This window comes from Mus caroli, unplaced genomic scaffold (genome assembly GCF_978045245.1).
Source record: "Mus caroli unplaced genomic scaffold, Mus_caroli_1 scaffold_10, whole genome shotgun sequence".
In the NCBI taxonomy this organism is placed as follows: Eukaryota; Metazoa; Chordata; class Mammalia; order Rodentia; family Muridae; genus Mus; species Mus caroli.
The window spans coordinates 59,768,849-59,796,020 of NW_028227265.1; the positions used below are offsets into that span (position 1 = coordinate 59,768,849).

General features: G+C 43.8%; 1 protein-coding gene across 2 annotated transcripts; it reads right to left on the reverse strand.

Annotated features, from left to right (window-relative positions):
• Positions 1-1,785: 1,785 nt before the first annotated feature.
• On the reverse strand, positions 1,786-13,685 carry LOC110300663 (uncharacterized). 2 transcript variants are annotated; one of them, XM_021170919.3, is made up of 4 exons: positions 13,599-13,685; positions 9,415-9,541; positions 9,169-9,229; positions 1,786-5,838 (listed from the first exon to the last, which is right to left on the reverse strand). In XM_021170919.3, the coding sequence occupies exons 1-4, from the start codon at positions 13,599-13,601 to the stop codon at positions 4,611-4,613; spliced, it is 1,419 nt and encodes a 472-aa protein (XP_021026578.1). In that variant the 5' UTR covers positions 13,602-13,685; the 3' UTR covers positions 1,786-4,610. The 2 variants fall into 2 exon arrangements, with proteins under 2 accessions (XP_021026578.1, XP_085700037.1); XM_085843911.1 differs by lacking the exon at positions 9,169-9,229.
• Positions 13,686-27,172: the final 13,487 nt, after the last annotated feature.

A 27,172-nucleotide genomic window follows, 5' to 3' on the forward strand; every position in this document is an offset into this window, starting at 1 on the left:
AGTCCCACCTACTCACCCAGGGATTGTCTCCTTTATTCATAGGAGACTGGTTCACAAGAGCAGCAGCAGTCCCATCTACAACACTGCTAGGCCCACCACTGAACTAGATCCCTTAATTTTGACAGGCTGCAGGCCAGTACTGTGCCCCTTGCCTTTCCAGCAGCCCTGGCTGGGTGAATCGTATCCACCCAAGCATACTTTATGTCATATACTCTGGGGGATAACTGCTCACATCTAGGCCAAGCTCTATCGTTTCATTTGTATTATTTTGTTCCTTTTCCTAGCTGTTGCTTGGGCTTTAAAGTCTTCTTCAAGCTCACTGGAACATTACTGGGCATCTTGCTTTTTCCCTAGGAACTGTACTGACTCAGCCTTGCCACATTAGCTTTGTAGGTCGTACCCAGAGACACCCCCCCCCCCCGTTTCTTTCAAAAATTAGATATTTTCTTTTTTCTTTCTTTCTTTTTTTTTTCTTTTTTTCTTTTTGGTTTTTTGAGACGGGGTTTCTCTGTAAAGCCCTGGCTGTCCCTTTGTAGGCCAGGCTGGCCTCAAACTCAGAAATCCACCTGCCTCTGCCTCCCAAGTGCTGGGATTAAAGGTGTGTACCACAACGCCCGGTAGATGTTTTCTTTACTTACATCTCATATGTTATTCCCTTTCTTGTTTTCCCCTCCGAAAACCCCCATCCCATCCCCCTCCCCCACTCACCAACCCACCCACTCCTGCTTCCCTGTCCTTACTGCCACATATATTCTGTGTCTATTATAAGACTGACCAGCGCAGATGCCAAGAAGCGCTTGCTTACTGGAGCCTAGTATAGCTGTCGCTGGAGAGGCTCTGCCAGAGCCTTACCGATACAGATTTGGATGCTTGCAGGTATCTATTGGACTGAGAATGGGGACCCCAATGGAGGAGTTAGGGGGAGGACTGAAGGAACTGAAGGGGTTTGTAACCCCATAGGAAGAACAACAATATCAACCAATCAGATCCCCCCAGAGTTCCCAGGAAGTAAACCACCAACCAAAGAGTACACATGTAGCAGAGGATTGCCTTATATGGCATCAATGGGAGGGGAGGTCCTTGGTTCTGTGGAGGCTTGATGCCCCAGCGTAGGGAAATGCTAGGGTGGTGAGGTGGGAGTGGGTGGATCAGGGAGTACCCTCATAGAAGCAGGGGCCACTGGGAATGGGATAGGAGATTTGTGGAGGGGAAACCAGGAAGGGGGTAAACATTTGAAATGTAAAAAAATAAAATAACCAATAAAAAATATTAAAAAAATATAAAATTGGCCAGCACTTCTACCTCAAAAAGGTCTTGTCTAACCCTGGGCTTCAGAAAAAACACTAGAACCCCATACCTTCCCTAAGGTCCCTGCTGGATCAATCTTTTAACTCTCTACTATCACAGCTCCATTAGGTCCAGCAGACAGGTCTCCGGAGTATCCTTCCTCTACTGTCTTCCAGTTCCTAATAGTCACTGGGACCTCAGCTGGTGATAACCAAGTGTCCTTAATGGCAATGTCTCCTGGAACTGGCCCAACTAAGTGGTTACATTACTGTTTCTGCACCTCCCCAGCCCACACATGGATCTCATCTATCCCCAAAACCCAGTTTCATGAAACCGTGTTGTGACCAGTCAGTCCCTTTATTAGGTCTTTACCAGTGGTTAAGAGCACTTGCTGTTCTTGTCTACAACCCAGAGTTCAGTTCCCATGGCTCACATGATTTACCAGGCAAGCATGTAGTGCATATACATACAGGCAGGCAAAAAACTCATACAATAAAATAAAAGCAATAAATGAAAGTCTTTAATAGTTCAAGTACTTGACAGAACACTCCTTATCATGGGCTCTTAGGTGTCCCTAAATGAATGGTGAATGACTTGTCCTTTCTCTTTGGCTGTATCTTGAGATTTAAGTCTTTTTGTAACAAGCATTTAAAATTTGCTTTTCCTTAAAGGCATTTATTTCTACCTGGTATATTTGGTCCACAGGACTCCATCCAGATGTTTGTGCATGCTCAGAAGAATTGTGCCAAAAGAACAACATCACTAACCATCAATTCTGTTTCTCTACAGCCCTTTCTGTACCAAAAATCATTTTACAAAGGATTCTGTGGAGAGCAGATGAATAGACTGTATGTGTGTAATGAAAGGGGATTCAGTAGGAGAGCTTACACAGTGGGGCTGGTTAGTCCAAATGATGGCTTTGCGTATGTATGATGGACTGACCAGTAGCTCTTCCGTCTATGAAACTGGATGCCTGAGCCATCTCATTCTGGCAGTAAAGACCTGGAAGAATCTTAAGAGTTGCTGCTATTGTGAGCATGCTGGAAGGCCAAAGGATGTATATGGAGGACTATGGCAGCAGCACATTCACAGCAATAGGCACACTCAACAGTAAGAAGAAAACACTTCTAAGCAGTAGAGTTTTCTCCCAAGGTATATTTATATTCTAGCCAAAAGCCCAAGGTGTCACCATATTAGTTCTTGATGGTGGCCTTGATCGATGCTATGATGGGAAGTCAACTTGTCCCACGAGGGACTGAGACACTAAATGGTGCCTACACTGATCAGTGAGGAATGTAAATAAGCTCTCACCTGTGTGGACACTGCCACAGGCCTCTTATAAGCATTTCCATGCATAAAGGTCCTACCCAACTCAGTGTCATGCATAGGTGCCAACAGACGAGAGATAAGGAGAGCCATTAACACTGACACACAGAACCAGTCCAATGACAGCCAGGTGCAATCACACATCCACCTAACTTATAAATCCACTGAGGCTAGATTTTTTTTTTAAAGTCGGTTATTAATAGCTAAACTGTTTAAGTAATGAAGGCATTCTGGCAGGGCAGTGGTGGTGCATGCTTTTAATTCCAGCACTTGGCAGGCAGAGGCAGGAAGATTTCTGAGTTCGAGGACAGCCTGGTCTACAGAGTGAGTTCCAGGACAGCCAGGGCTATACAGAGAAACCCTGTCTTGAAAAAAACCAAACCAAACCAAACCAACCAACCAACCAACCAACCAACCAACCAAGGAAGGCATTCTGTATGAGGGCACTCCTAGTGACTGCTAAATAAAGTTCCAGTGCCAGGGATGGGATACCTGCTTTAATTTATTGGCCAAGAAGGCCCCTGAGGTACCACAAACCATAAAGGTTACTGTCACTGCTCCTGGTTTCATGCCAAAGCTTAGATGGTAAGACCTTGGTGCCTAAGAGACCACAGCCGCTGGTGAAGCTGTGCCACGCACTCCGGTCAAGTCTGCTTGACAGGCTGAAAAGTCTGGAAGCACTCATGAGGAAAAGAGTTTCATGGAAACTCACCTCCTAGAGCTTCTCATTTACCCATATACTCAGACCCTATTCCCGCGTTAGTCTGGCGTATGGAACTACGAGCTCTCTCTTAGTATTTTATTATAAATGCCCTTTAAGATTAAATTCTGATAGAGTTAAGTCTCCCCAGTGTTCCAAGGTTCCAGAAGCCGAAGAGCTTGGAATCCAGCAGGAATGCAGTAAGGTAGTTACCTATTCAGTAACTATTTAAGCATTACAAAAGATGGAGCCAGTAGCTCAGAGCTGGTCTGCAAAATATTTACTAAGGACAGTAGCAAATCTCACCCAAACAAGGGAATACCATAATAGAGCTAGCGAATCCCACTGAGATAGAAATCTTCAGTACAGGCTTCATTGCATATTAGAAGCAAGTTGGTGAATTCTGACAAATGGAGATTCTCCAGATACTTAAAAGTTACACTCATATAAGAATTTAGCAAGGCCTAGGAAATAGGGGAGTTGTGATATTGCATTATTCATGAGGCCTGCTAAGAGCAGAACCCCCTGGTGCTGGCCTTCACAAGGTTCAAAGGTATAACACTAGAGTGTGAAATCCTTGCCTGTAGCTAAGCTGACCCTAGGCAGGACTGCTTTATCTTTACTGTAAACATCTACCTGGTTCCTTTAAGTCCCTTTGTAGTCATTCCTTTGTTTTGTATCAGGTAACTTCAATGTACTTTGCCTGCTACCCTTTGTATTTTCTGTACTATATAAGATTGGTGTTCACTTTGTGACAATACATTCAGGTTCTACACAATCTCATGTGTTGGTCTGTCTGTCACCTGCCGATGCCTTGCCCACCTGCCCCAGAGACCCGTTCGATGCAAAGGGACCGAGAGGGTCTGCAGCAAAGCTGCTAAGTGAGGGTTGTGGTAGAGGATCTCAATGCTTAGTCAGAGCTGGTCGTTTATACCACCCAAGATTCAAAAACATTACAAAATTTAACAGTAAGATGGACTGCTAACGATTCCCTTTGGATTGAGATGGGGAGGCTAGAGACTTGGGAAACAAACAACTACCAAACTGCAGAAAACTAAGCCTTAAAAGATTTACAAGGCCTTTCTCCAAGGTTACAAAAGCAGTAAACAGTTGCTGAGTGAAGAGACTTTCCTGTCAGATGAGTAGCCTGCAAGCTTTGCAGAGATCTCCAGGGTGGTAGTTCCTGTGAGTGAGAACTCAGGCTGGAGTAGCATTTTGAAGATACAGTTGTCTGTAAGCTGTCCATGGTCCTAGAAGTAACCCTAATACAACCATTGGTTTGCCTAACTGGACTGAGTCATTTTCTGGGGCATGTAGACATTTGCCTGTGAGTTCTCTCATGTCTTTGAAGATGACTGTTACGACTGAAGGCTTTGCCGCATTGTTTACATCCATAGGGTTTTTCTCCAGTATGGGTTGTTTCATGCCTCTGAAGATGACCATGACATATGAAGGCTTTACCACATTCTTTACATACAAAGGGTCTATCTCCAGTATGAATTTTTTCATGTAATTGTAGGTTACTGTAACATCCAAAAGCTTTGCCACATTCTGTACAAACAAAAGGTCTGTCTCCGGTATGAATTTTTTCATGTAACTCAAGATTACTGTAACATTCAAAAGATCTGCCACACTGTTTGCATATAAAGGGTCTGTCTTCAGTATGGGTTTGTTCATGTCTCTGACGATGGCTGTTAAGTCTAAAAGCTCTACCACACTGTTTACACACATAGGGTTTTTCCCCTGTATGAATTTTTTCATGGACTTGAAGATCACTATGCCGTCTAAAGGCTTTACCACAGTGTTTACATTCATGACGTTTTTCTCCCGTATGAATTTTTTCATGTACCTGCAAGGCACCAGGAAATATAAATGCTTTCCCACATCGTTTACATTCATAGGGTTTTTCACCAGTGTGGATTCTTTCATGTAAGTGAAGATAACTGTGGTATCGAAAGGCTTTCCCGCACTGTTTGCACTTGTACGGTTTTTTCTCAGTATGGATTCTTTCATGTCTTCGAAGTGAACTGTAAGAGCTCAGAGCTTTCCCACATTGGTTACACTCATAACCTTTTCCTACAGCCTGAGCTCCTCCATGTGTGCATAGTGAACTAATATCCACAGAGGTCTTCCCATATTCCTTGTATTGATAGGGATTGTGTTCACTCTGAGTTTCCTGGTGTAGTTCCAGTGTACCTGGAAAGCCAAAGTACTTTAAGCATACTTCACATTCACATGGCCCATTCACAACGTGAGTTCTCAGGTACCGCTGGAAGGTTCTCAGAGAATCAGAGTTGTACTGCTTGGTCACGTATTTCTCCTGCTCGTGTGCGGCACACTGAGAGTGAGGTGTGGTATGCCTAGAGGATGAGTAGCTTGGGGAAGCCTTTCCCCACATCCTGTGATCCCACGGGGTTAACCCAGTGGAACATCTCATGTTCATACTGAGATTTGGTTTCCAAGGCAAGTTTCCTCCATCTTGATCATCACCTTCATTCTCACAGAAGGTCTGAAACATGTAACTTCTGTAAGGGAAACATAAATCACAACAACAAAAATGAGCAATTTAGTAATAGTTGTTTTACTACTGACTTTTTATTAGGTCTAGGTTACACAGAGTTCCAAAACTCAGACCAAGTTTATACCTTTTGCCAGATTGGAGTGGTCATAAGCTAAATGGACTGACGTCCTATATGCTGACTCTCATAGAGCTTGGATCAAAAAAGTGATATTCATTAGTTCAAGTCCCTAGAATATTCCCAAGTGAAATGCTCTGGTAACACGCATCAGCATGCTTACATTTTAGGACCTATTCCTGTTGCTTTGGTAAAAGATATTCTAATGAAAAAATTCACACGATGCTTACTGGTTTAGTTTGGTTCTTTGTAAAATCTCACAGCACATCAAAATTCCTATAAAGACTTCTGTCATGGTTACCACTGAAGAGCAACAGAATTCTTCACACCCTGTGAGCACATGCATGGGATGGAGGAATCCCTGAGTGAGGAAGTCCTGAGGAGATGTGTATTTTGACAAGGCATGACTTGTTGAGGGTTCTAAGACTAACTGGCCCATGGTAAATTGGTGAAGCCATTACTCACAACACACACTTAAGAGGGATTGGTAAAGCTTTCTTTGGGAGTCTGAGACCAAGTGTGTATGTGCAAAACTGACTGATGTGTATAAAGACTAGCAGCTGCAGCTTCCTCCTCCCAGATAGTTATACCCTGAGATTGTCCACCCACTGAGCTCTCCTACCCAGACTAGCTAACCTGTCTCTGTGCTAGAACTAACAGACACCAAGGTTACAAGGTGAAGCAGAAGTACTGGTAGTAGCTGCTAGATAACATTACCTGATCACAGCTTCATTGAACGTGTGTCTGTTCTTTCTTCGCTCCCTCACCACCCCTAGCCAGGGTTCCTGAACCCAAGCTACAAGGAGTTGGCAGCCATGAACAACAAAGTGATAAAAGACAAGAGCAAGCTGAGGTAGAGCTGGTGCCAAATACACCAAGCTCATGTGGGACGCTATCAGGAGAGGTAGGGATTTGTGTCCTATAAGCATCTCTTCATAGAACTGCTCAAGGTTTCCATGAATAAGAAAGTGCTCAGATTCATTATGAAGAGGATGGGTAGACCCATCCACACCATGCAAGACAAAGCTGGAAAAGTTGAGCAACATACTAGCAGCCAGGAAGAAAGCTGGAGCAAACAAAGCCTGTCCCTTTTCAATAAATGTTTATATGTTTAAAAAGATCCTTCAAGTCCTTCTGGCCTGTACCTTCCACTGGGGCAGATCATCAGCTTGTCTGCCCCTCTGAAGACCCTACAGTCTAAAGGTTTTCCAGGAGATCTGCTGCACCCTAGGCAACAGGCAAGGAACCCTCCCAAATAACTGCAGCAGCTGGGAACCCCACGAGGAGTCCAGTGGACTTGGGACCCATCCCCTTTGCTCAAACTCCACCTTTTTTCCAGCCTGTGTCCTCTGCTGGGGCAGATATCAGCTTGTCTGACCTTTTTAAGACCCTACAGTCTGAAGGTCTCCCAGGTGATCTGCTGCACCCAGGGCAATGGACCCCACAGTATGAAGGCCTCACAGGAGATCTGCTACAGCCAGGGCCACAGGTCTCCCAGGAGGCCTTCAGCAACCCAGAGACCCAGGAGGCAGATTCTAGACAGAGATACCCAGGCCAATTAACACCAGAGATAGCCAGATGATGAGAGGCAAGTGCAAGACCATAAGCAACAGAAGCCAATATACTTTGATACCATCAGAACCCAATTCTCCTACCACAGCAAGCCCTGGATACACCAACACACCTGAAAACCAGGATGCTGACCTAAAATCCTTTCTCATGAAAAACATAGAGTTCTTTAAGAAGGATATAAATAACTTAATGAAAGAAAGACAGGAAAACAAAGGTAAACAGGTAGAAGTCCTTAAAGAGGAAACAAATTAATCCCTTAAAGAAACACAGAAAAACACAATTAAACAGGTGTAGGAATTAACAAAGCAGTCCAAGACCTAAAAATGGAAGTAAAACAATAAAGAAATCACAAATGGAGGCAAACCTAGAGATGGAAAACCTAGGAAAGAGGTCAGGAGCTATAGATGCAAGCATCAACAACAGAATACAGTAGATAGAAGAATCTCAAGCATAGAAGATACCTTAGAAGATATTGACACAATGGTCAAAGAAAATACAAAACATAAAAAACTCATAACCCAAAACATCCAGGAAATCCAGGACACAATGAAAGGACAAAACCTAAGAATAATAGGAATAGAAGTGCTCCAAGAGTCCCAGCTCAAGGACCTGAAAAAGTCTTAAACAAAATCATAGAAGAAAATGGCCCCAACCTCAAGAAAGAGATGGCTATAAGTGTACAAGAAGCCTATAGAACACCAAACAGATTAGACTGGAAAAGAAAATCTTTCATCACATAATAATCAGAATAATGCACAGAACAAAGAAAGAATATTAAAAGCTATAAGGGAAAAAGGTCAAGTAACATAAGAAGGCATACCTATCAGAATTAGACCAGATTTCTCAAAAAGACCTTAAAACCCAGAAGAGCCTGGACAGAGGTTATGCAGATCCTAAGGGAACAGAAATGCCAGCCCAGGTTACTATACCCTGCAAAGCTCTCAATCAACATAGACTGAGAAACCAAATATTCCATGCCAAAACCAAATTTAAACAATATCTATCTACCAATCCAGCCCTACAGAGGATTATAGAAGGAAAACTCCAACACAAGGAGGGTACCTACAAAAAAAAAAACAACCCACAAAAACAACAACAACAACAACACAAGAAATAATGCCACCTACAACAACAAACATAACAGGAACTAACAATCATCTGCCTTTAATATCTCTCAACATCAATGGACTCAATTCCACAATAAAAAGACATAAGCTAACAGACTGGATACACTGCTGGATAAGTAGGATTTGGCTACATACAAGAAACACACCTCAATGACAAAGACAGACACTACCTCAGAGTAAAAGGCTAGAAAAAAGACTTCTGAGCAAATGCTCCCAAGAAACAAGTGGGAGTTGCCATCCTATTATCCAATAAAATAGACTTTGAACCAAAAGTTATCAAGTGAGAGGGGAACGACTTGAGGTCCCGGGAAGTAGGGAGGCCTGATGGGGTAGGGTGAGGGTGGGGTGGGGACATCCTCTTGAAGATGGGGCTGAGGGTGGTGGTAGTGGGGGAGAAATGGGATGAGGAACTGTGGGAGGGTGGACTAGGAGGGGTTAATGACTGGACTGTAAAAAAAAAGTAATTAAAAAAAAAAAACCCTTCAAAAGCCTGTTGATTCTATCTCTGCATGTATATTACCTCAGATTTCTCCCAGGACTTATACAATGGTCTTCCAAGTTCTGGTCTTCCCATTTGTATCCTAAAAGGAGTCCCAAAAAATTCAGGATAAATTAGAAATTCTTAAAAATTTAGTTTCTTGAGTTGGTTTACACCAAAACCCTGTTTGACTAATATAACATAATCTGCCCCAATTCCGGAAGAGCACTGATACCAAAAGACACTTGCTCCCTAATTTACAGAGTGAAGGTAGGGTGAGAGCCTTACCTATGGCAGCGAGGCTCCTGCAGGTCTCCAGCATCACATCTCTGTACAGACTCTTCTGGGAAGAATCCAGCAAAGCCCACTCGTCCCGGGTGAAGTGCACAGCCACGTCCTCAAAGCTCACTGAGACCTAAACATGGCACATGCTCGATTGACAACAGGTTCGTCCCACTGTGTGGGACGCACACATGTCCTCTAGCACACAGAAGTCGTCATGCAAGCAAGCACTGAGGGATGCGGAAGGGCGGAACTGTAGCAGCACTCTCTCATTACTGGGTTCAGGGCATAGAGTGTGCTGCAGCTCTGACCCAGTCCTCTGTCTACAGTGATTTCTACTTTCTGTCTCACGGTCCTCCCTCCAGGGTCTGGAACAGTGTTAACAGAGCTGACATCTCTCTGACCTCCTTAAGTACAACACAGACACACATAAATAAATAATAAACTAAGCACAAGCTTTACAATGGAACAATAAGCAATTATATGTGTGCATTATGTGTGTGTGTAGTTGAAAACTACTGGTATAAAAATAGTCACTTCCTTGATAATGATGAAACAGTGAAAAATCAAGTGCTTGACACATCAACAGAAACCAACCACTGAGGCAATGAACCTGACAAACAGAAGAAGTTATGGATGAAAGGAGTCTAGGTTGGGCGTGGTGGCAAACATCTTTAATCCTTGCACTAGGAAGGCAGAAGCAAGCAGATCTCTGCAAATCTGAGACCAGCGTGGTCTACATGGCTAGTTCCAGGCCAGCCAGAGCTACACAGTGAGAGACTGTCTCAAATAAACAACTGAGTCTACCCAAACACACCACTATTTCCTAGAATCAGAACTATCAGCTGTTATATACATCAGATGTGGTGGAACACACTCTTAACTTCAGATATCAGGTTTGAGGGAAATCTCTAGTTCAAGTTTAGCTTGCATCTTAAAAATAAATAAAAACATCTGACTTGATTCCACAAAGGGAATACTTCTTCCTTTCTTCCCTTCTTCTCTCCTCCTCAAAATCTTCTCTTTATTTTGGTCATTTGAGACAGGTTTCTCTGTGTCATCTTGGTTGTCATAGAACTAGCTCTGTAGACCAGGCTGTCCTTGAACTTAGAGATTTGCCTGCCTCTGTTGCCAGAGCACCAGGATTAATGGCATCCACCTGACTTGAGGGATGCTTCTTAACATTACCCCCTATGGCAAAATGATGAATCTTGGACTCATACTTTGAAATGGTGATTTTGCTTAAAGAGAGTTGAGGATACATCACACCAAAACAGGGCCTAGGACAGTTATAATAACACTATGCCCAACATGGGACCAACCAAGATGAGGAGGTGCACACTCCCTCAATGTCAAGGAGCAAAGCCCACAAACTCAATAGCACTTCTATACACACGGGATAAAATACCTGAAAATGTAGTTAAAATCCATTTAAGTTCTCACCCAAGAAGCATGAATCTAAATCCAACAGTAAATAAGAAAGTTGTAGTTTTAACAAATGGTGGTGGCACAATTGGCAGTTATCATGTAGAAGAATGCGAATCGATCCATTCCTATCTCCTTGTACAAAGCTCAAGTCTAAGTGGATCAAGGAACTCCACATAAAACCAGAGACACTGAAACTTATAGAGGAGAAAGTGGGGAAAAGCCTCAAAGATATGGGCACAGGGGAAAAATTCCTGAACAGAACAGCAATGGCTTGTGCTGTAAGATTGAGAATCGACAAATGGGGCCTCATAAAATTGCAAAGCTTCTGTAAGGCAAAAGACACCGTCAATAAGACAAAAAGACCACCAACAGATTGGGAAAGGATCTTTACCTATCCTAAATCCAATAGGGGACTAATATTCAATATATACAAAGAACTCAAGAAGTTAGACTCCAGAAAATCAAATAATCTTATTAAAAAATGGGGTACAGAGCTAAACAAAGAATTCTCAACTGAGGAATGGCTGAGAAGCACCTGAAAAAATGTTCAACATCCTTAATCATCAGGGAAATGCAAATCAAAACAACCCCGAGTTTCCACCTCACATCAGTCAGAACGGCTAAGATCAAAAACTCAAGTGACAGCAGATGCTGGCGAGGATGTGGAGAAAGAGGAACACTCCTCCATTGCTGGTGGGATTGTAATCTGGTACAACCACTCTGGAAGTCAGTTTGGCAGTTCCTCAGAAAATTGGACATAGTACTACCGGAAGGTACAGCAATATCTCTCTTGAGCATATATCCAGATGTTCCAACTTGTAATAAGGACACATGCTCCACTATGTTCATAGCAGCCTTATTTATAATAGCCAGAAGCTAGAAAGAACCCAGATGTCCCTCAACAAAGGAATGGATATAGAAAATGTGGTACATTTTCCCAATGGAGTGCTACTCAGTTATTAAAAACAATTTATGAATTCTTGTTTATTATAAACAAGAATTTATGATTTTTTTTTTCTGAGACAGGGTTTCTCTGTGTAGCCCTGGCTGTCCTGGAACTCAGGATCTGGAGGATATCATTCTGAGTGAGGTAACCCTATCACAAAAGAACTCACATGATATGCACTCACTGATAAGTGGATATTAGCCCAGAAACTTAGAATACCCAAGATAGGCCAAATTTGCAAAACACATGAAACTCAAGAAGAAGGAAGAGCAAAGTGTGGATACTTTGTTCCTTCTTAGAAGGGGGAACAAAATACCCATGGAAGGAGTTACAGAGACAAAGTTTGGAGCTGAGAGGGAAGGAAAGACCATTCAGAGACTGCCTCACTTGGGGGTCCATCCCATAAACAACCACCAAACCTAGACACTAGGCAGATGCCAACAAGAGCCTGCTGACAGGAGCCTGATACAGCTGTCTCCTGTGAGGCTCTGCCAGTGCCTGGCAAATACAGAAGTGGATGCTTACAGTCACCCATTGGACGGAGGACAAGGTCTCCAATGAAGGAGCCAGAGAAAGTACCCAGGGAGCTGAAGGGGTCTGAAGCCCCATAGGAGAAACATCAATATGAACTAACCAGTACCCCCCAGAGCTCCTTGGAACTATACCACCAATCAAAGAAAACACATGGTGACACTTGTGGCTCTAGCTATATAGTAGCAGAGGATGGCCTAGTCTTTCATCAATGGGAGGAGAGACCCTTGGTCCTGTGAAGGCTCTATGCCCCAGTATAGGGGAATGCCTGGGCCAGGAATGGGAGTGGATTGGGGAACAGGGGGAGAGAGGAGGGGATAGGGGATTTTCAGAGGGGAAACTAGGAAAGGGGATAATATTTGAAATGTGAATTAAAAAATACTACAAAAAAAGAAAGTTGTAGTTTTCAAACTGCAAAGTTTGCTTTTAAAAAATCAGTTTTGTTTTTTGTTTTGTTTTGTTTTGTTTTTTTAAAAAACATTCCTTTCTTTGGGCATGTGTGGCTATGCAATGCCACGATGCATGTATGAGGTGAAGGAACAGGAGTTCAAAGAAATCCTGTGATTCTGGATTCTCTCCTTCTACCAAGTGGCTTATAAGGATTAACCCCAGGTCTTTGGGCTTGGCAGAAAAAGGTGCCACCCACCGAAGGAGACTTTATGGAATGAGTGCTCTCGCGGAAGGAGAGCACTCATTCCATAAAGTTGTCCTGTGACCTTACACCTGCCTCACTCTACACACACCGGGGACCCCCCTCCCCAATAAATAAGGCTGATTTAAGTAGGAGAGGGGGAGGAGAGGGCTGCAGCGCACCGCAGGGGTCCTCCACTTCGCATACTCGCTAGTCCCGCTCCGCGTTCCTCCCTTGTCCTGGGGCAGCCCAGGCTGGCCCTCTCCTCCAACAGCTGCGGGTTTACTGTGAAGCCCGCACGCAGGGAAGTGAGTGCGACGTTAGCTGTAAGCTGTCACAGCCCGCTGTGGAAGGAGCTGTGGGCTGACCAGCTCAGCACCGAGAGACCCCGCCCACGCTGGTGCTCTGGGCTCTGCAGCTTGTTGCCCTCGTCTCCCGGGGCCAGCCTGGCTCCCTCTGGCCAGCCGCAATCCGTCCGGTTACCTGCCCGGAGCTCGCGGCTTCGCCTTTTAAACTCTAATCTTCGCACCAAGCCGAACTTTCCAAGAATGCTCGATCCACCCCTCCCCCAGTCCCAGGGAGGACCCACCACCCCGGCTCCCGCGGCTCAGCTGGCCGCTCTTCCCCGCCTGGGGACTTCGGCCCTGCGCTCACCATGGCGCGGCTTCGAGCTCGCCTGCGCTCCCCTTAGCTACGGGCCGCAGTGGCCACAGCGAAGGCGGACGAACCCGCTGCGCCTTCTCCGCTTCCCAGCGGAATGCACGGTAGGATTGCGATGGAGCCCGCCTCCCACCGCTCCCTGGCGCTCCTGATTGGATGGCTTGTCTGGAGACCCTGATTGGCTAGGGCCCGACTTCGCTCAGCTCGGGAGCGATTTGCATAAAAGTCAGACCTGCCTGCTTCTTGCTGGGTACTTCTGTGATCTCAAAAGCTTAGTTCCTATTGGTCTTGGGTCGTTGGTGTCCACAGTGCATTTACTAACTCAACGTACAGTGTAGTGATTTCTTGCTTCAGACCTAGAATTGATATAGGACCTTGGGTCTGATGTACTCCGTGGACCTGGATTTTTACTCAGGCAAGCCAAAGATTTTGATAGTGGTCTGTCAAGTGGGGCTTGGTGGTACAAGTCCCCTTAATCCCAGCACTCATTCTGCTGGCAGAGAAAGACAGATCTCTGTGAGTTCTAGACCAGCCTGGTCTACATTGTAAAAATCTGGGCTAGTTAAAGTTGCACAAACTCTGGTCATTGTTAGAGGCCAGAACACACAGGCTCCTCATCAGCTCTTTCTGATAGAGTTATTAAGACACTATACTGTACTGTAATTCAGTCCAGTATCTGGTCCTCTGTGCTCAACTTCATAGCTGGAAATAAGATAATAACAAATTCCAAGCGACTGGAGAAAAACGAAGGAGTTTTAAGTATTCAGTTCTTCAGAGAGACACGGAACCTTAGAGAAAAGGCAAAAACGGCTGTGAATTTTGGCACAAGATAATTTTTTTTAAACTCCCCCTGGGGGGAGAAATTTCTGTTCTTTGTTTCTCACAGGCCAGTTCTGCTATTTTCTCAAATTTCCCATCTCCCTGGCTTAGGGCACAAAGCTTTATCTAAGGAATAATTCGGGATTTGAGGCTTCCTTTTTTCCTTATCATGATTTAAGTTACATAGTAAGCCATGGGTAACTCCAACTCTCATTATGGGCCGGTACCAGCCAGCGCTGGGAAGAGACATGCCCAGCACCTACTGCTTATCTGTAACTGGTGAACTCTAAATGCACATTATACTGAAATGGACGATGACAGTCTAATTCAGTGGTTCTTGACCTGTGTGTCTCGACCCTTACAGATCATCAGAAAACGCATATTTACATTATGATTCACAGTAGTAGCAAAATTATAGTTTATACAGTAGCCAAGAAAATAATTTTATGGTTGGGAGGATCACCACATCATGATGAACTATTAAGGGTCATGACATTAGGAAGGGTGAGGACCACTGTCTCACACCATCACATCTGCTAGCTCAGACTAAATCATGTGGTGTTTAACTTTAATTTTTTCAAAACCTATTTTTAATGATGGTTCTTAAATGCTTTAGCCTTCCTTCTAGCCCACCACCCTCCAGAGGTAGTGGAAAAGAAAGGATACAGGGGAAGTGGACCTGTTTAGAAAGGTTCTTTGGAGCACCTCCTGTCTGCATTGTCTGGAAATCTGCAGTTCAGTTCACAGGTGTCATCAACAGCAGCTCGATTCACTTGTAAACACTTCACAGATATACCAACAGTCCAGTTTGATAGAGTTGGGATAGCAAACATGAGTCAGCAGTGGTGGTACTATTTAGCAGAGACAGCCAGGCCTCAGCCTCGGCAGCAGAAGGGACCAACCAGCAGGAATGCCAGGAAGAGTTCTTGGCTGTGCTTTTCTCAGAGAAGTGAAGATCATCGAAGAAGACGAGAGACCAACACGTGATGCACAGCTAGCTCTATAAGCAAGCCTAGCTCAGCCTCAGTCACTGTGCGCTGAGTCCCTTTTTATACCCTCTCCAAACATCATGAATTCTCTTTGTGCCTTGCCTAAGCACATGCCATGCTTCAGCATGTGTCTCAGCTAACATCACTCTGCCAATCAGCCCAAGTCTGCAGAAGTGGCAAGAAGCTGCAGCACATCACCAGGAGGCTTTTGGTGCATTTATCTCTATGGAGTTCTGACAAATGCAGCTCAACTGCACAATGGAAGGTGGACCAATACATGCGTGTGGTTAGCAAAGAATCCCTCGTCACGTGTCCTCGTCACGTGTCCTTTCATGTGCTTGCTTTAGCAGAACATGCTTTCACCTGAGTCCACTTCAGGAAAACACTCCTTCACATGTTTGCCTCAGCAAAACCCCATCCAATACAACAAACTCTCCAAAGAGCCCTTACGTTTCTACTTTGTGGTATTGAAATGGCTGACACCCAAAAGCCAATATTTCTTTAATATACAAAAATTAAATATTTCTTTATTGGAGGGATGTTGAAGTCCCCTTTGTAACCCTTCTTATTGAGGGGGGGAAAGTCTCTTAATCTTAGCTTTAAACTACCCCTTTCCTTTTTTTTTTTCCTTCCTTTTTTCTCTTTTTCCAAGTAGGGTGTGCCTTGGTTACATTTTGTCCACTTGACACAACCTAGCATAATCTGTGAAGAGGACCTCAGGGCATTTTCTGGATCAATGGCTGATGTGCCCAGCTAACTGAGATGGTGGTACCTGTCTTAGTCAGGGTTTCTACTTCTGCACAAACATCATGACCAAGAAGCACTTGGGGAGGAAAGGGTTTATTCAGCTTACTCTTCCACATTGCTGTTCATCACCAAAGGAAGTCAGGATTGGAACTCAAACAGGTCAGGAAACAGGAGCTGATGCAGAGGCCTTGAGGAATGTTCTTTACTGGCTTGCTTCCCCTGGCTTGCTTAGCCTGCTTTCTTATAGAACCCAAGACTACCAGCCCAGAGATGGTCCCACCCACAAGGGGACCTCCCCGCTTGATCACTAATTGAGAAAATGCCTTACAGCTGGATCTCATGGAGGCATTTCCCCAACTGAAGCTCCTTTCTCTGTGATAACTCCAGCTGTGTCAAGTTGACACAAAACTATCCAGTACAGTACCCCTGGTCCTGTGTTCTAGAAGAAAGCAGCCATCTCTCCATTGCCTATGCTTCAGCTCCTGCCTCCAGGTTCCTGCCTTGAATGTCTTCCCTAACTTCCCTCCATGATGGATTGTAGGTGTAAGCTGAAATAAACCCTTTCCTCCCCAAGCTGCTTTTGGTCCTGTTGTTTTAGCACAGCAATAGAGGGCAAACTAAGGATTGAACTTTAGCCCTGGATAGCCTCACAGATACCCTTCTGCCTCTGACTTCAGAGTGCTTAGATTAAAGGTGTGCCAGTATTCCTGTCTCCTTTCTGGATTTAAAGAGAAGCCTCTTCTTCCCTGTAAGGCTCCCATTCCTGATGTCTCTCACATGTATTGTTTCTCTCCCGTGCTCTTCCACATCAAGGCCAGACCATGGGCTTCAGGCCCTCTCTAACAGAGCTAATTCCTGAGGGGTAGTAGTGCTGACGTGGCTGCTTTCATGAGTCAACATCTATTTTTAGTTACTTTTCTGTTGATGGGAAGACAGTGGGACCAAGGCAACTTATAGAAGAAAAGTGTTTATTTGGGGCTTATGATTTCAGAGGGTTAGAGCGGCAGATGGTGGAGCAGCAGCAGCAGCAGCAGGTGTCTGGGGAGCAGCTAGAGCTCACATCTTGAAAGACAGGCAAGAGGCAAAGAGTGCACTGGAAGTCCACACCTCCCAGTCTGTCCAGCACAGTGCCACCCACTGGGGAGCAAGTCCTCAGAATGAGCCCGTGGGGGTCATCCTTACTCAACCCCCACACATCTCTATCTAACCGACACATCTTCTATATCCAATTGACTGCTCATCCCTAACCTCTCAAGCTGCACATTTCAATGTAAAACCAAAAACACAGGCCAAGATCGGGGTTACCTAATCCCAGAACACAGGAGGCAGAAGCAAAAGAGCCATAGTTCAAGATCAGCTATTGCTACATAGCGTGTTTGAGATCAGTAGGGGCTAGCTGAGATCCTGTCTTGAGAAAACTACTAAATAAATAAAACATATCAGATATTAAAAGTTGAAATAGATCAGTTGGGGTTTCTATTGCTGTGGCAAAACACCATGATCAAAAAAGCAAGTTTGGGAGGAAAGAGTTTATTTGGTTTATATTTCCACATTGCTATTCATTACCAAAGGAAGTCAGGACAGGAACTCACACAGGGCAGGAACCTGGAGACAGGAGCTGATGCAGAGGCCATGGAGAGGGCTGCTTACTGGCTTGCCTTCCATGGCTTGCTCAGCCTGCTTTTTTTTTTTTTTTAAATAGAACACAGGACCACCAGCCCAGGGATGACACCACCCACAATGGGCTGGGCCCTCCCCCATTGATCACTAATTGAGAAAATGCCTTATAGCTGGATCTCATGGAGGCATTTCCTCAACTGAGGCTCCTTCCTCTCTGATGACTCTAGCTTGTGTCAGGTTGACCACAAAACCAGACAGCATGCACACCAAAAGGGAAACAAAATTATTAAGGCATGTTAAAAATATGGACTTCATAAAGAAAGGGAGAGAGATTAGATCCCTGAAACGGTGAAATGAGAATGTGGCTATTACCAAAAGCTCCTGTTTTAAAATCATTTTAAAGTGTGCACATAACTGAGAAGCCCTTAGCTGTATTGACTTTAATAAAGTGTGAAAGTACTGGGAAGGTAGGCCATGATGATTCATCATAGTTATTGGGGTCAGAGAGTGAGCCCTGGCAGCCCTAATAAGCCAAGCTGAACACTATCCCCTATAAGCAAGTTATACAGGTAAGCAATGGTTTAAAGAAAAAAAAAAGATGTATTCAATAAGATTACGTTGGCAAGAGAAGTCTAGAGATCCCAAGTTCCACCCTTAAATCAATAAAACAGCTTAAGGATTAATTAGAAGGCAAGAAATTATCATGGCAGGGCAGTTCTGGTGAATGGTCTGGAAGGGCCTTTTTGGAGAGGACTAACAGAGGCACCAAGATTAACCCAGCAGGGAGGTGGCAGTGTACACAGAAAGGGGTCTATCTTAGTGTTTTACTGCTATGAAGAGACCACATGACCTCTTATAAAGAACAACATTTAATTGGGCCTGGCTTACAGTTTCAGAGGTTCAGTCCATTGTCCTTACAGTGGGAACATGGTAGCATACAGCCAGACATGGTGCTGGAGAAAGAACTGAGAGTTCTACATCTTGATCCTAGGCAGCAGAAGGAGACTATGTACCACATTGGGCATATATTGAACATATATGACCTCAAAACCTGACTCCAGTGACACACTTCCTCCAACAATGACATGCCTGCTCCAAGAAGGCAACATTTCCTAGTAGTGCCACTTGCTATGGGCCAAACATTCAAACACATGAGTCTATGGGGCCATATTTATTCAAACCACCGAATTCTATTCCCTGGCTCCAATAGGCTTATAGCCATAATATAATGCAAAATGCATTTAGTCCACCTTCAAAAGTCCCTATATCTATGACAGTCTCAACAGTGTTTAAAAAGTTTCAACAATGTATAAAATGTTGATAAACTCTAACTGTAATCCCCTATAACATCAAAATCAAAACCAGACAACACACTTTCAACATACAGTGGGTATGATTACCATTCCAACACATAGAGAAAGGAGCATAGTGAGGAAATACTGGACCAAAGCAAGACCAAAAAACCAGCTGGGCAAACTCCAAATGCTGTGACTCCACGTCTGACATCAAAATGCTGTTCAGATCTCTGACTCCTTTCAGCTTTGTTGACTGTGACACATTTCTTTTTCTTGGGATGGTTCCTCTTCCTGTCGCAGCTTTCCTTGCAGGTATTCCATGACTCTGGCATCTTCAACATCTTGGTGTCTCCAACATAATCCAGGCTTCCCCTTCACAGCTTCACACAGTGGCCTCTCTGAGCTCAGAGGCTTTCTTTACTTATGGAGGGAGATTGCATAGTCCCTTTCTTCTAGTCTTGACTTTAAAGCCAGAATTATATGACCAGAGCTGCCAAGTTCTGCTGCTTGCTTGGGACAGAACATGGCCCTCTTGTTCTAGTACATCTTCACCAGCTTTCTACTTTCAATGGTTTTCTTCACCACTTAGGCTTGGCTGTCCTGGAACTTTCTCTGTAGACCAGGCTGACCATGAACTCAGAGATCTGCATTCTTCTGTCTTCTCGGAACTCTGGGGTTGAAAGCATGTACCACCACGCCTAAACCTAAGATGTTCTCTAATTCCTTTTCACAAGATGGTAGCTTAGCTGGGTGGGATCTTGCCCTGAGGTTACCATTTCCTTAATTTCATTTAAAATCTTTAATCTGTTTATCACCTTGAATACAAGACAGTTCCATTCCACTTCCTGTTTTCCCTTTAATCTGTGACCCCATACATTTTGTATTTTTCTTGTTTAGCTTACACTGCTTCATCAAAACGCTCTTCATAAGAGTGGTCCACAGGGCAGAGTCTATACTAGGCTTTTTTGAGACTTCCTTTGCCCATGCAATTAATCTAAGACTCTTCACCTTAGCCTTAGGCAGACTCTTCAGACAAGGGCAAAAAACAGCCACATTCTTTGCCAAATATCACAAGAACACAGGCAACATACTAAAACTCTTCTCTTTTGAGACCTCAAGCCAGGTCACCACAGTTCCAATCACCCTCAGCACCACTTCTTCCATGCTTCTACTTGTATGGCCAATTAAGCAGCACTTAAAGCATTCCACTGGTTTCCTAATCCAAAGTCCTCAAATCCACATACCTCCAAACAAAAGCATGGTCAGGCCTATTACAGCAAGACGGCAGCCCCTGGTATCAACTTCTGTCTTAGGGTTTCCATTGCTATGAAGAAACACCATGACCACGGGGGCAACTCTTGTATAAAGGACAACATTTAATTGGGGATGGATTACAGCTTTCAGAGATTCAGTCCATTATTGTCATGGTGGAAAAATGGTAACATGCAGGCAGAGAGTTCTACATCTTAAACTACAGGCAGGAAGACTGTGTACCACACTGGGAATAGCTTGAGCATATGTGACCTCAAAGCCTGCCTCCACAGTGACACACTTCCTCCAGCAAGACCACACCTCCTAATATTGTCACTCCCTATGGGACAAGAATTCAAACTCATAAGTTTATGGGGCCCATACCTGTTGAAACCACCACGGGGAGTCAGACTTCTTTAAAAGAAGAAAGTGCTGAGCTCTAGTGTTTATCTCTGCTTGCTGCTCCCTAACAAGGGCAAGGGAGATGTGAGTAGCTGCTTTTCCCTCCTGCAGGCATAGGCACAGTCCCTCACAGCAGCAGACTGGAGCCAGATTAAACCCTTCCCTTTGGAAGATGCTTTTGTCAGTTATTGGTCACAGCAATGAAAAGAGTAATTGTAACAGAAAATTGGTGCAGAGGACTGGAGTCTTTACTGTGAGAAACTAGTGTGTGATATTCTTGGTTTTATAGAATTGATCTATAGCAGGAACGTAGGAGATTTGGGGTTCTATGATAGAATCCCTAGATTCTTTAAACAGTTAAGAGAATCATTTTATGAGGCTGTTTGTGGCGTTACAGCCCCTCTCTGGAACATCCTGGAAGGACTATGACAAAGGGAAATTTTCACAGAGAGTAGAAATCTGGGGAGTGCCAGGAGGTGGTGGCGCATTCTTTTAATCCCAGCACTTGGGAGGCAGAGGCAGGCAGATTTCTGAGTTTGAGGCCAGCCTGGTCTACAGAATAAGTTCCAGGACAGCCAGGGCTACACAGAGAAACCCTGTCTTGAAAAACAAAGAAAAGAAAAGAAATCTGTGGAATTGAAATGGGATGACTCTGTGTGTGTGATTATATGTATAAAGCTATTTAAGCCACCATAGGTACTCAGACTTACTTGAAACTCAGTCATTCTCAACCTTCCTATTGCTGTGACCCTTTAAGACAGTTAATACAGTTGCGGTGACCCCCAACCATAAAATTATTTTGTTATTAATTCATAACTGTAGTTTTGCTATGCTGCAATATTGTAATATAATAATATAAATATAATATAAATAATTTTGCTACTGTTGTAATATTGTAATATTATAATAATATAAATAATAATGTAAATCTCTGTGTTTTCTGATGATCTCTGGGGGTCGCAACCCACAGGTTGAAAACCACTGATAACTGGTGTTGCATGGTAGTAATATGTGGGTTGTTTACTGATTTCTGTCATTCCCTCAATGTGCCCATGAATAAATCAACCAGAGTGGCTGGGATTCATGTTACATATGGGCTGCTTTGGCTAGATGGTTGGGAAACTCAGAAGAAGCATAACTAGAAATCGGTGAGAAAAGATGGATAGTTCTTTCCAAATGTGACATGAAATGTGCATTAGTTTTCTTTTTCATTATTGTCATTAAAAACCAACAAACCAACAAACAAACCCAAGCAAACCAGAGAAACAACTCAAAAAAGAGTGTACTTTTCGCTAGAGTTTAAGGGATGAAGTCCATCATCACATGGGGTGAAAAGTGGCAGAAGCCTGAAGTAGCTGGTCACCGTCTGCCACAGTGGGGATGTAAAAGAGGGTAAGAATTAGGACTTGGCTTAGACACCCCAAGCCTTGCTCTTAGTTGGAGATTGCCATCTGTAAGCAGGTGAAGGCAGGTAGAGCCTGGGATTGGGCAGTGGAAAAAGAAGGCAGGCTGAGAGTTTTAGAGATGAGTATAGAGAGACAGAGAGAGTCAGAGAAGGAGACAGAGATGAGGAGACAAGATGGAACCGATAGGAGAGGAAAACAAACCGGATCCACGTGGCCTGTCCAATCTAGGTGGGCAGCTTGTATCAATATCAATTGAGCTTTGAGTTCTTTGAGTGGGCGTTTTGTGGGTTGGGAATTTACTGTTATAAATCTGACTGATTTGTAATCACAAGCCTCTGGAGTTTTCTTTCTACCAGGCTCGGGGCTTAGAGCCAGTCTTGGCAGACTAGCCGCAGGGGTGGAATGACTGCGAATGTGAGTGGTTCAGCGACAAGCGAATCTTGAACTTTGGGAAATTGGAAAGACCGAGGCTTGCTGCTCCCAATGGGGGAGGGGAGGTAGCGATGATGAAGCATAGCCCGCATTAGGGTGGATTGTGTTGTTTTTTTTTGTTTGTTTGTTTTGTTTTGTTTTTCGAGACAGGGTTTCTCTGTATAGCCCTGGCTGTCCTAGAACTCACTTTGTCAACCAGGCTGGTCTTGAACTCAGAAATCCACCTGCCTCTGCCTCCCGAGTGCTGGAATTAAAGGCGTGCGCCACCATGCCCGGCTGTGGATTGTTTTTTTTTTTTTTTTTAATAATTACACACTACACTTAGTAACATGACTCTTCCATCTAGGATTCACTTCATGAACTATCTCATCTGAGGACCAAGTGTCGGAACTTATGAGCCTGACCCCCATAGATCATGGCCATCTCATAGTTCAAAGTGAATTTATTCCAACATCAAAGGTCCTTATAGTCTAACAATCTGAACATTGTTCGAAAAATGCAGTCTTTTCTGAGATTCAAAGCAATCTTTTTATTTTTTAATTTTTTTTTTTTTTACTTTATGTGTATGAATGTTTTGCCTGTGGGCATGTGTGTGCACTACATGCATGCCTGTTAGATCCCCTGGAATTGAGGATACAGATGGTCATGAACCTCTGTGTAGGTTCTGGGAATCAAATCCAGGTCCTCAAGAGCAACAGGTACTCTTTTTTTTTTTAATCAAATTTATGTATCCCCTTTACAACCTAATATCAGCCCTTCTTCTCCTCCTAGTACCGCCTCACACAAATCCTCCCCTCATTAGCCCTTCCCTTTCTCTTTTGAGAGGGTAAAGACCTGCCCTACAAAATGTCAATCCCCCAACACCCTCAACCCCAATATGAAGTTGCTGCTAGACTAGGCACATCCTCTCCCACTGAGGCCAGACAAGGGTATCCATTTGGGTCATGGGATCAGCAGGCAGGCAAGCAGGCAACAGGCTCAGAGACAGCCCCTGCTCTGGTGCAACAAGGACTCTTAATTGTCAACTCTCCAGCCCCTGTAATAGCAAAACAAACGACATGTTTCAGTGTCACATAGTACACATTCCTATTACAAAATGAAGAGATAAGAACGAGGAGAGGAAAGACAGGACCAAACCAAGAATGAAACCCCGGCGGTGGTGGTGCACTCCTTTGATTCCAGCGCAGGGAGGTAGAGGCAGGTGAAACTCTGTGATTTGAGGACAGCCTGGTTTACAGAGCAAGTTTTAGGACAGTCAAGGATACACAGAGAAACCCTGTCTCAAAAAGCCACCCCCCCAAAAAAAAAACAAGACAAAGCAAAACAACAACCATACCCCCACATTATATTTAAAAAAAACATCTTTAAAAATGCAGAGCAACCATCAGGTAGAGATAGACTGAAGTGGTACCAAGGGCTGTCTATATTCTGAATTGGTGTCCATTGTATGGTATTTTTCTTCAGTGATCAGGATTCAAGTGGTGGAAATAGAAATGGTCCACTTACAATCACCATTAATAACACTGTATCAAAAATTTTTTCTTGGGGGCTGGTGAAATGGCTCAGTGGGTAAGAGCACCCGACTGCTCTTCCAAAGGTCCAGAGTTCAATTCCCAGCAACCACATGGTGGCTCACAACCATCTGTAACGAGATCTGGCGCCCTCTTCTGGAGTGTCTGAAGACAGCTACAGTGTACTCACATATAATAAATAAATAAATAAACCTTAAAAAATTTTTTTTTCTTTTCCTATGACTTCATATTTTGATAACCTAGAAATCTTGATTTCAAAAGGCAGAGGTTATCTACAAGAGGCACAAGCAACATTTCATTGATTTAGAAGCTAATATTCCCCACTTCTGTCTTTGGGCTCCTGATGCTCTGGGGTCACTTAATGAAAGGAGTTACAGTGTTACCAGGGTCGACTGATTTATCCAGACTTTCAATGTATCTTGTTTGTATCTTCTTCCAACTCCCATTTCCCACATCCCCCAGGCACCACATGTGTCCCTCTCCCAGTTCATGTTCTTTCCTTTTTATTCTCTCCTGGGGTCCAGTTGCTGCTGCTTGTTGAAACGCCGACTGCTCAGTCGGCTTGATTAGATGCAGGTGAGCACAGTTGCAGTGGGTTCACCATGGCACTCTCCACACCTTGCCCATGATTTTCACAACAATCCTCCCCACCCCCCACCTCTCACTCTCCCTTTGGTTGCCTTCCATGATGTTTCCTGAGCCTTGCTGGTAGGAGGTTGATCTAGAGGTCTCCTTTAGGGCTGAGCAACCACAGCTACTTATTCTCAGTACTTTGAACACTTTGGGGTCTCTGTGTTGACTGCTGACTGCTGCAGAGGAGCAGGGCTCTGGTTGAGGTTGAGAGAAGCACTAGGCATGTATATAAGTGTGAGCATGTAGAAGGCACTGTGACAGCATGTCCATTTAGCAAGACAACAGTGGTGTGTTCCCTGTTATAGACCTGCTGAACTTCCTGAAGGCTGTGCAGTGAGCTCTAGGTTCCCAGTTTCGGTGAGCTGTCACTCATGTTGGTGTGGGCTTTGGTGATACAGCTGCCTTTCAGTTATTTCTGGTCCTGTAAGTAAGCCAAGTAAAGCTCATTAGTTTACAAAGCTGGACTTTGGTGGTATCTTTCCTTTGGTGTCTTGTACAATCCCTGTTGGCCTGTTTGTTGCTTCTCCCTCGGAAAAGTTTTGTTGCACAACAGCATTGTCTACTCACGAAGGGCAACAGTTTAACCTCTTCTTTTTATTTAAAATTTGAAAATGTATGTGAAAATAAAATAAAATGAATAAAATAAAAATAAAATGTCTAGGAGGTTTTGGTCACACCTTTAATCCCAGCACTTGAAATGCAGAGGCAGGTGGATGATCTCTGAGTTTGGGCTCAAAGCCTAGGCTTCACAGAGAGACCCTGTCTTGAAACAGCAACAACAAACAAACAAACAACATCAACCCCCCCCCAAACTAAAAACTAAACAAAAGAAACAAATAAGAACTCCAAACAAAAAACCAAAACCAAGGAGATGGGGAGATGGCTTAGACATTGAGAGCACTGGCTGCTCTTCCAGAGGTCCCGAGTCCAATTTCCAGCAACCACATGGAGACTCATAACCACCTCTAATGTGATCTGGTGTCCTCTTCTGACCTGCAGACATCCATGCAGGCAGAACACTGCATACATTAAAAAATAAACCAAATCAAAACCAAATCCAAAACCAACTAACCAAGCAAACCAACCAACCAAAAAACAAACAAAACAAACAAACAAACAAACAAAAAACAAAAATAAGACAGGATCTCACTCTGTAGCTCTGACTTGCCATGTGGCCCAGACTTGCTTAAAACCTCTGTTGCCTTTCTTCCCATTAGCATGTTTACTGGTGTCCTTGTTCAGATCATGATTGATGAGACTTCATGCATGTGGCTTCTCACATCTAGAAACGTCTGTCAGACAAATGCCTGCCACCCCTAGATATGGTCTTTTCAGTGTTGTGCCTATGTGTGATTCTCACTGGTAACTACTCATTATTATCTATGTCCTTGTTGGATTGTTCAGTTCCTCCACTGTGTCTTCAAGCTCAGCTATTCAGTTCTCTCCTTGATCTATTCTATCCACGAGGCTATCCAGTTTTTTTTTTTTTTTTTTTTTTTTTTTTTAGGTTTTTTCGAGACAGGGTTTCTCTGTATAGCCCTGGCTGTCCTGGCACTCACTTTGTAGACCAGGCTGGCCTCGAACTCAGAAATCCGCCTGCCTCTGCCTCCCGAGTGCTGGGATTAAAGGCGTGCGCCACCACGCCCGGCTATCATTTGAGTTCTTATTCTGGGATATCATCTAACTCACTCTCACTAGATGCCATTGCTGCTGTATGGTTAATGTGTAAATATTTATTTATTTTACATGCAATATGTGTGAGCCTACATGAGTTTATGTGCAGCACATTTGTAGATCAAACCATTCAATGATGAACACTTTTTATTTTGAGGTAGGGCCTCATTGTGTAGGCCAAGCTGGCCTAGATCTCACAGAGATCTGCTTGCCTCTACCTCTGTCTCCCGAGTGCTGGGATTAAAGTCATAATCAGCTTTTAGGTGTTTTTATTTTTGTTTTTGTTTTTGTTTTTGAGTGTCACGCAGCAGAGACTGGCCTCAAAACCACTATGTATTAGGGAATGACCTTGAACTTATGACTCTCTGATTTTCATCACTGATGGGGGCTTATAGACAAATACCATCTTTGTTAGTTTATGTGATTTTGAGGATTGAACCCAAGATTTCCTGCATTCTAGGCAACTGAGCCACTTTCTTAGCTATCCAATTACACACTTAAAACATTTAGTTTTATTTTATGTGTATTGGTGATTTGTCCAAATGTTTGTCTGCTATGTATGCTTGGTGCCCATGGAGGCCAGAAGGTGTTGGGTTTCTTGGAACTGGAGTTACAGAGGGTTGTGAGCCTCTTTGTGGGCACTGTGAATGGTAACTGGGTCCTTTGGAAGAGCAGGCAGTACTCTTAAATAACAAGCCATCTCATCGTCACATTTGCTAGCCCATTAATTATATACTCTCATTTTTTCCCCTCAGTTTTACATGTGAA

What these genes read in the sequence shown, in the direction of transcription:
- LOC110300663 (XM_021170919.3), bottom strand. An exon ending in CAGGAGCCTCGCTGCCATAG is followed by an intron (nt 9,230 to 9,414) that starts GTAAGGCTCTCA and finishes GACTCCTTTTAG; the next exon opens with GATACAAATGGGAAGACCAG. An exon ending in AGTCCTGGGAGAAATCTGAG is followed by an intron (nt 5,839 to 9,168) that starts GTAATATACATG and finishes TTTCCCTTACAG; the next exon opens with AAGTTACATGTTTCAGACCT.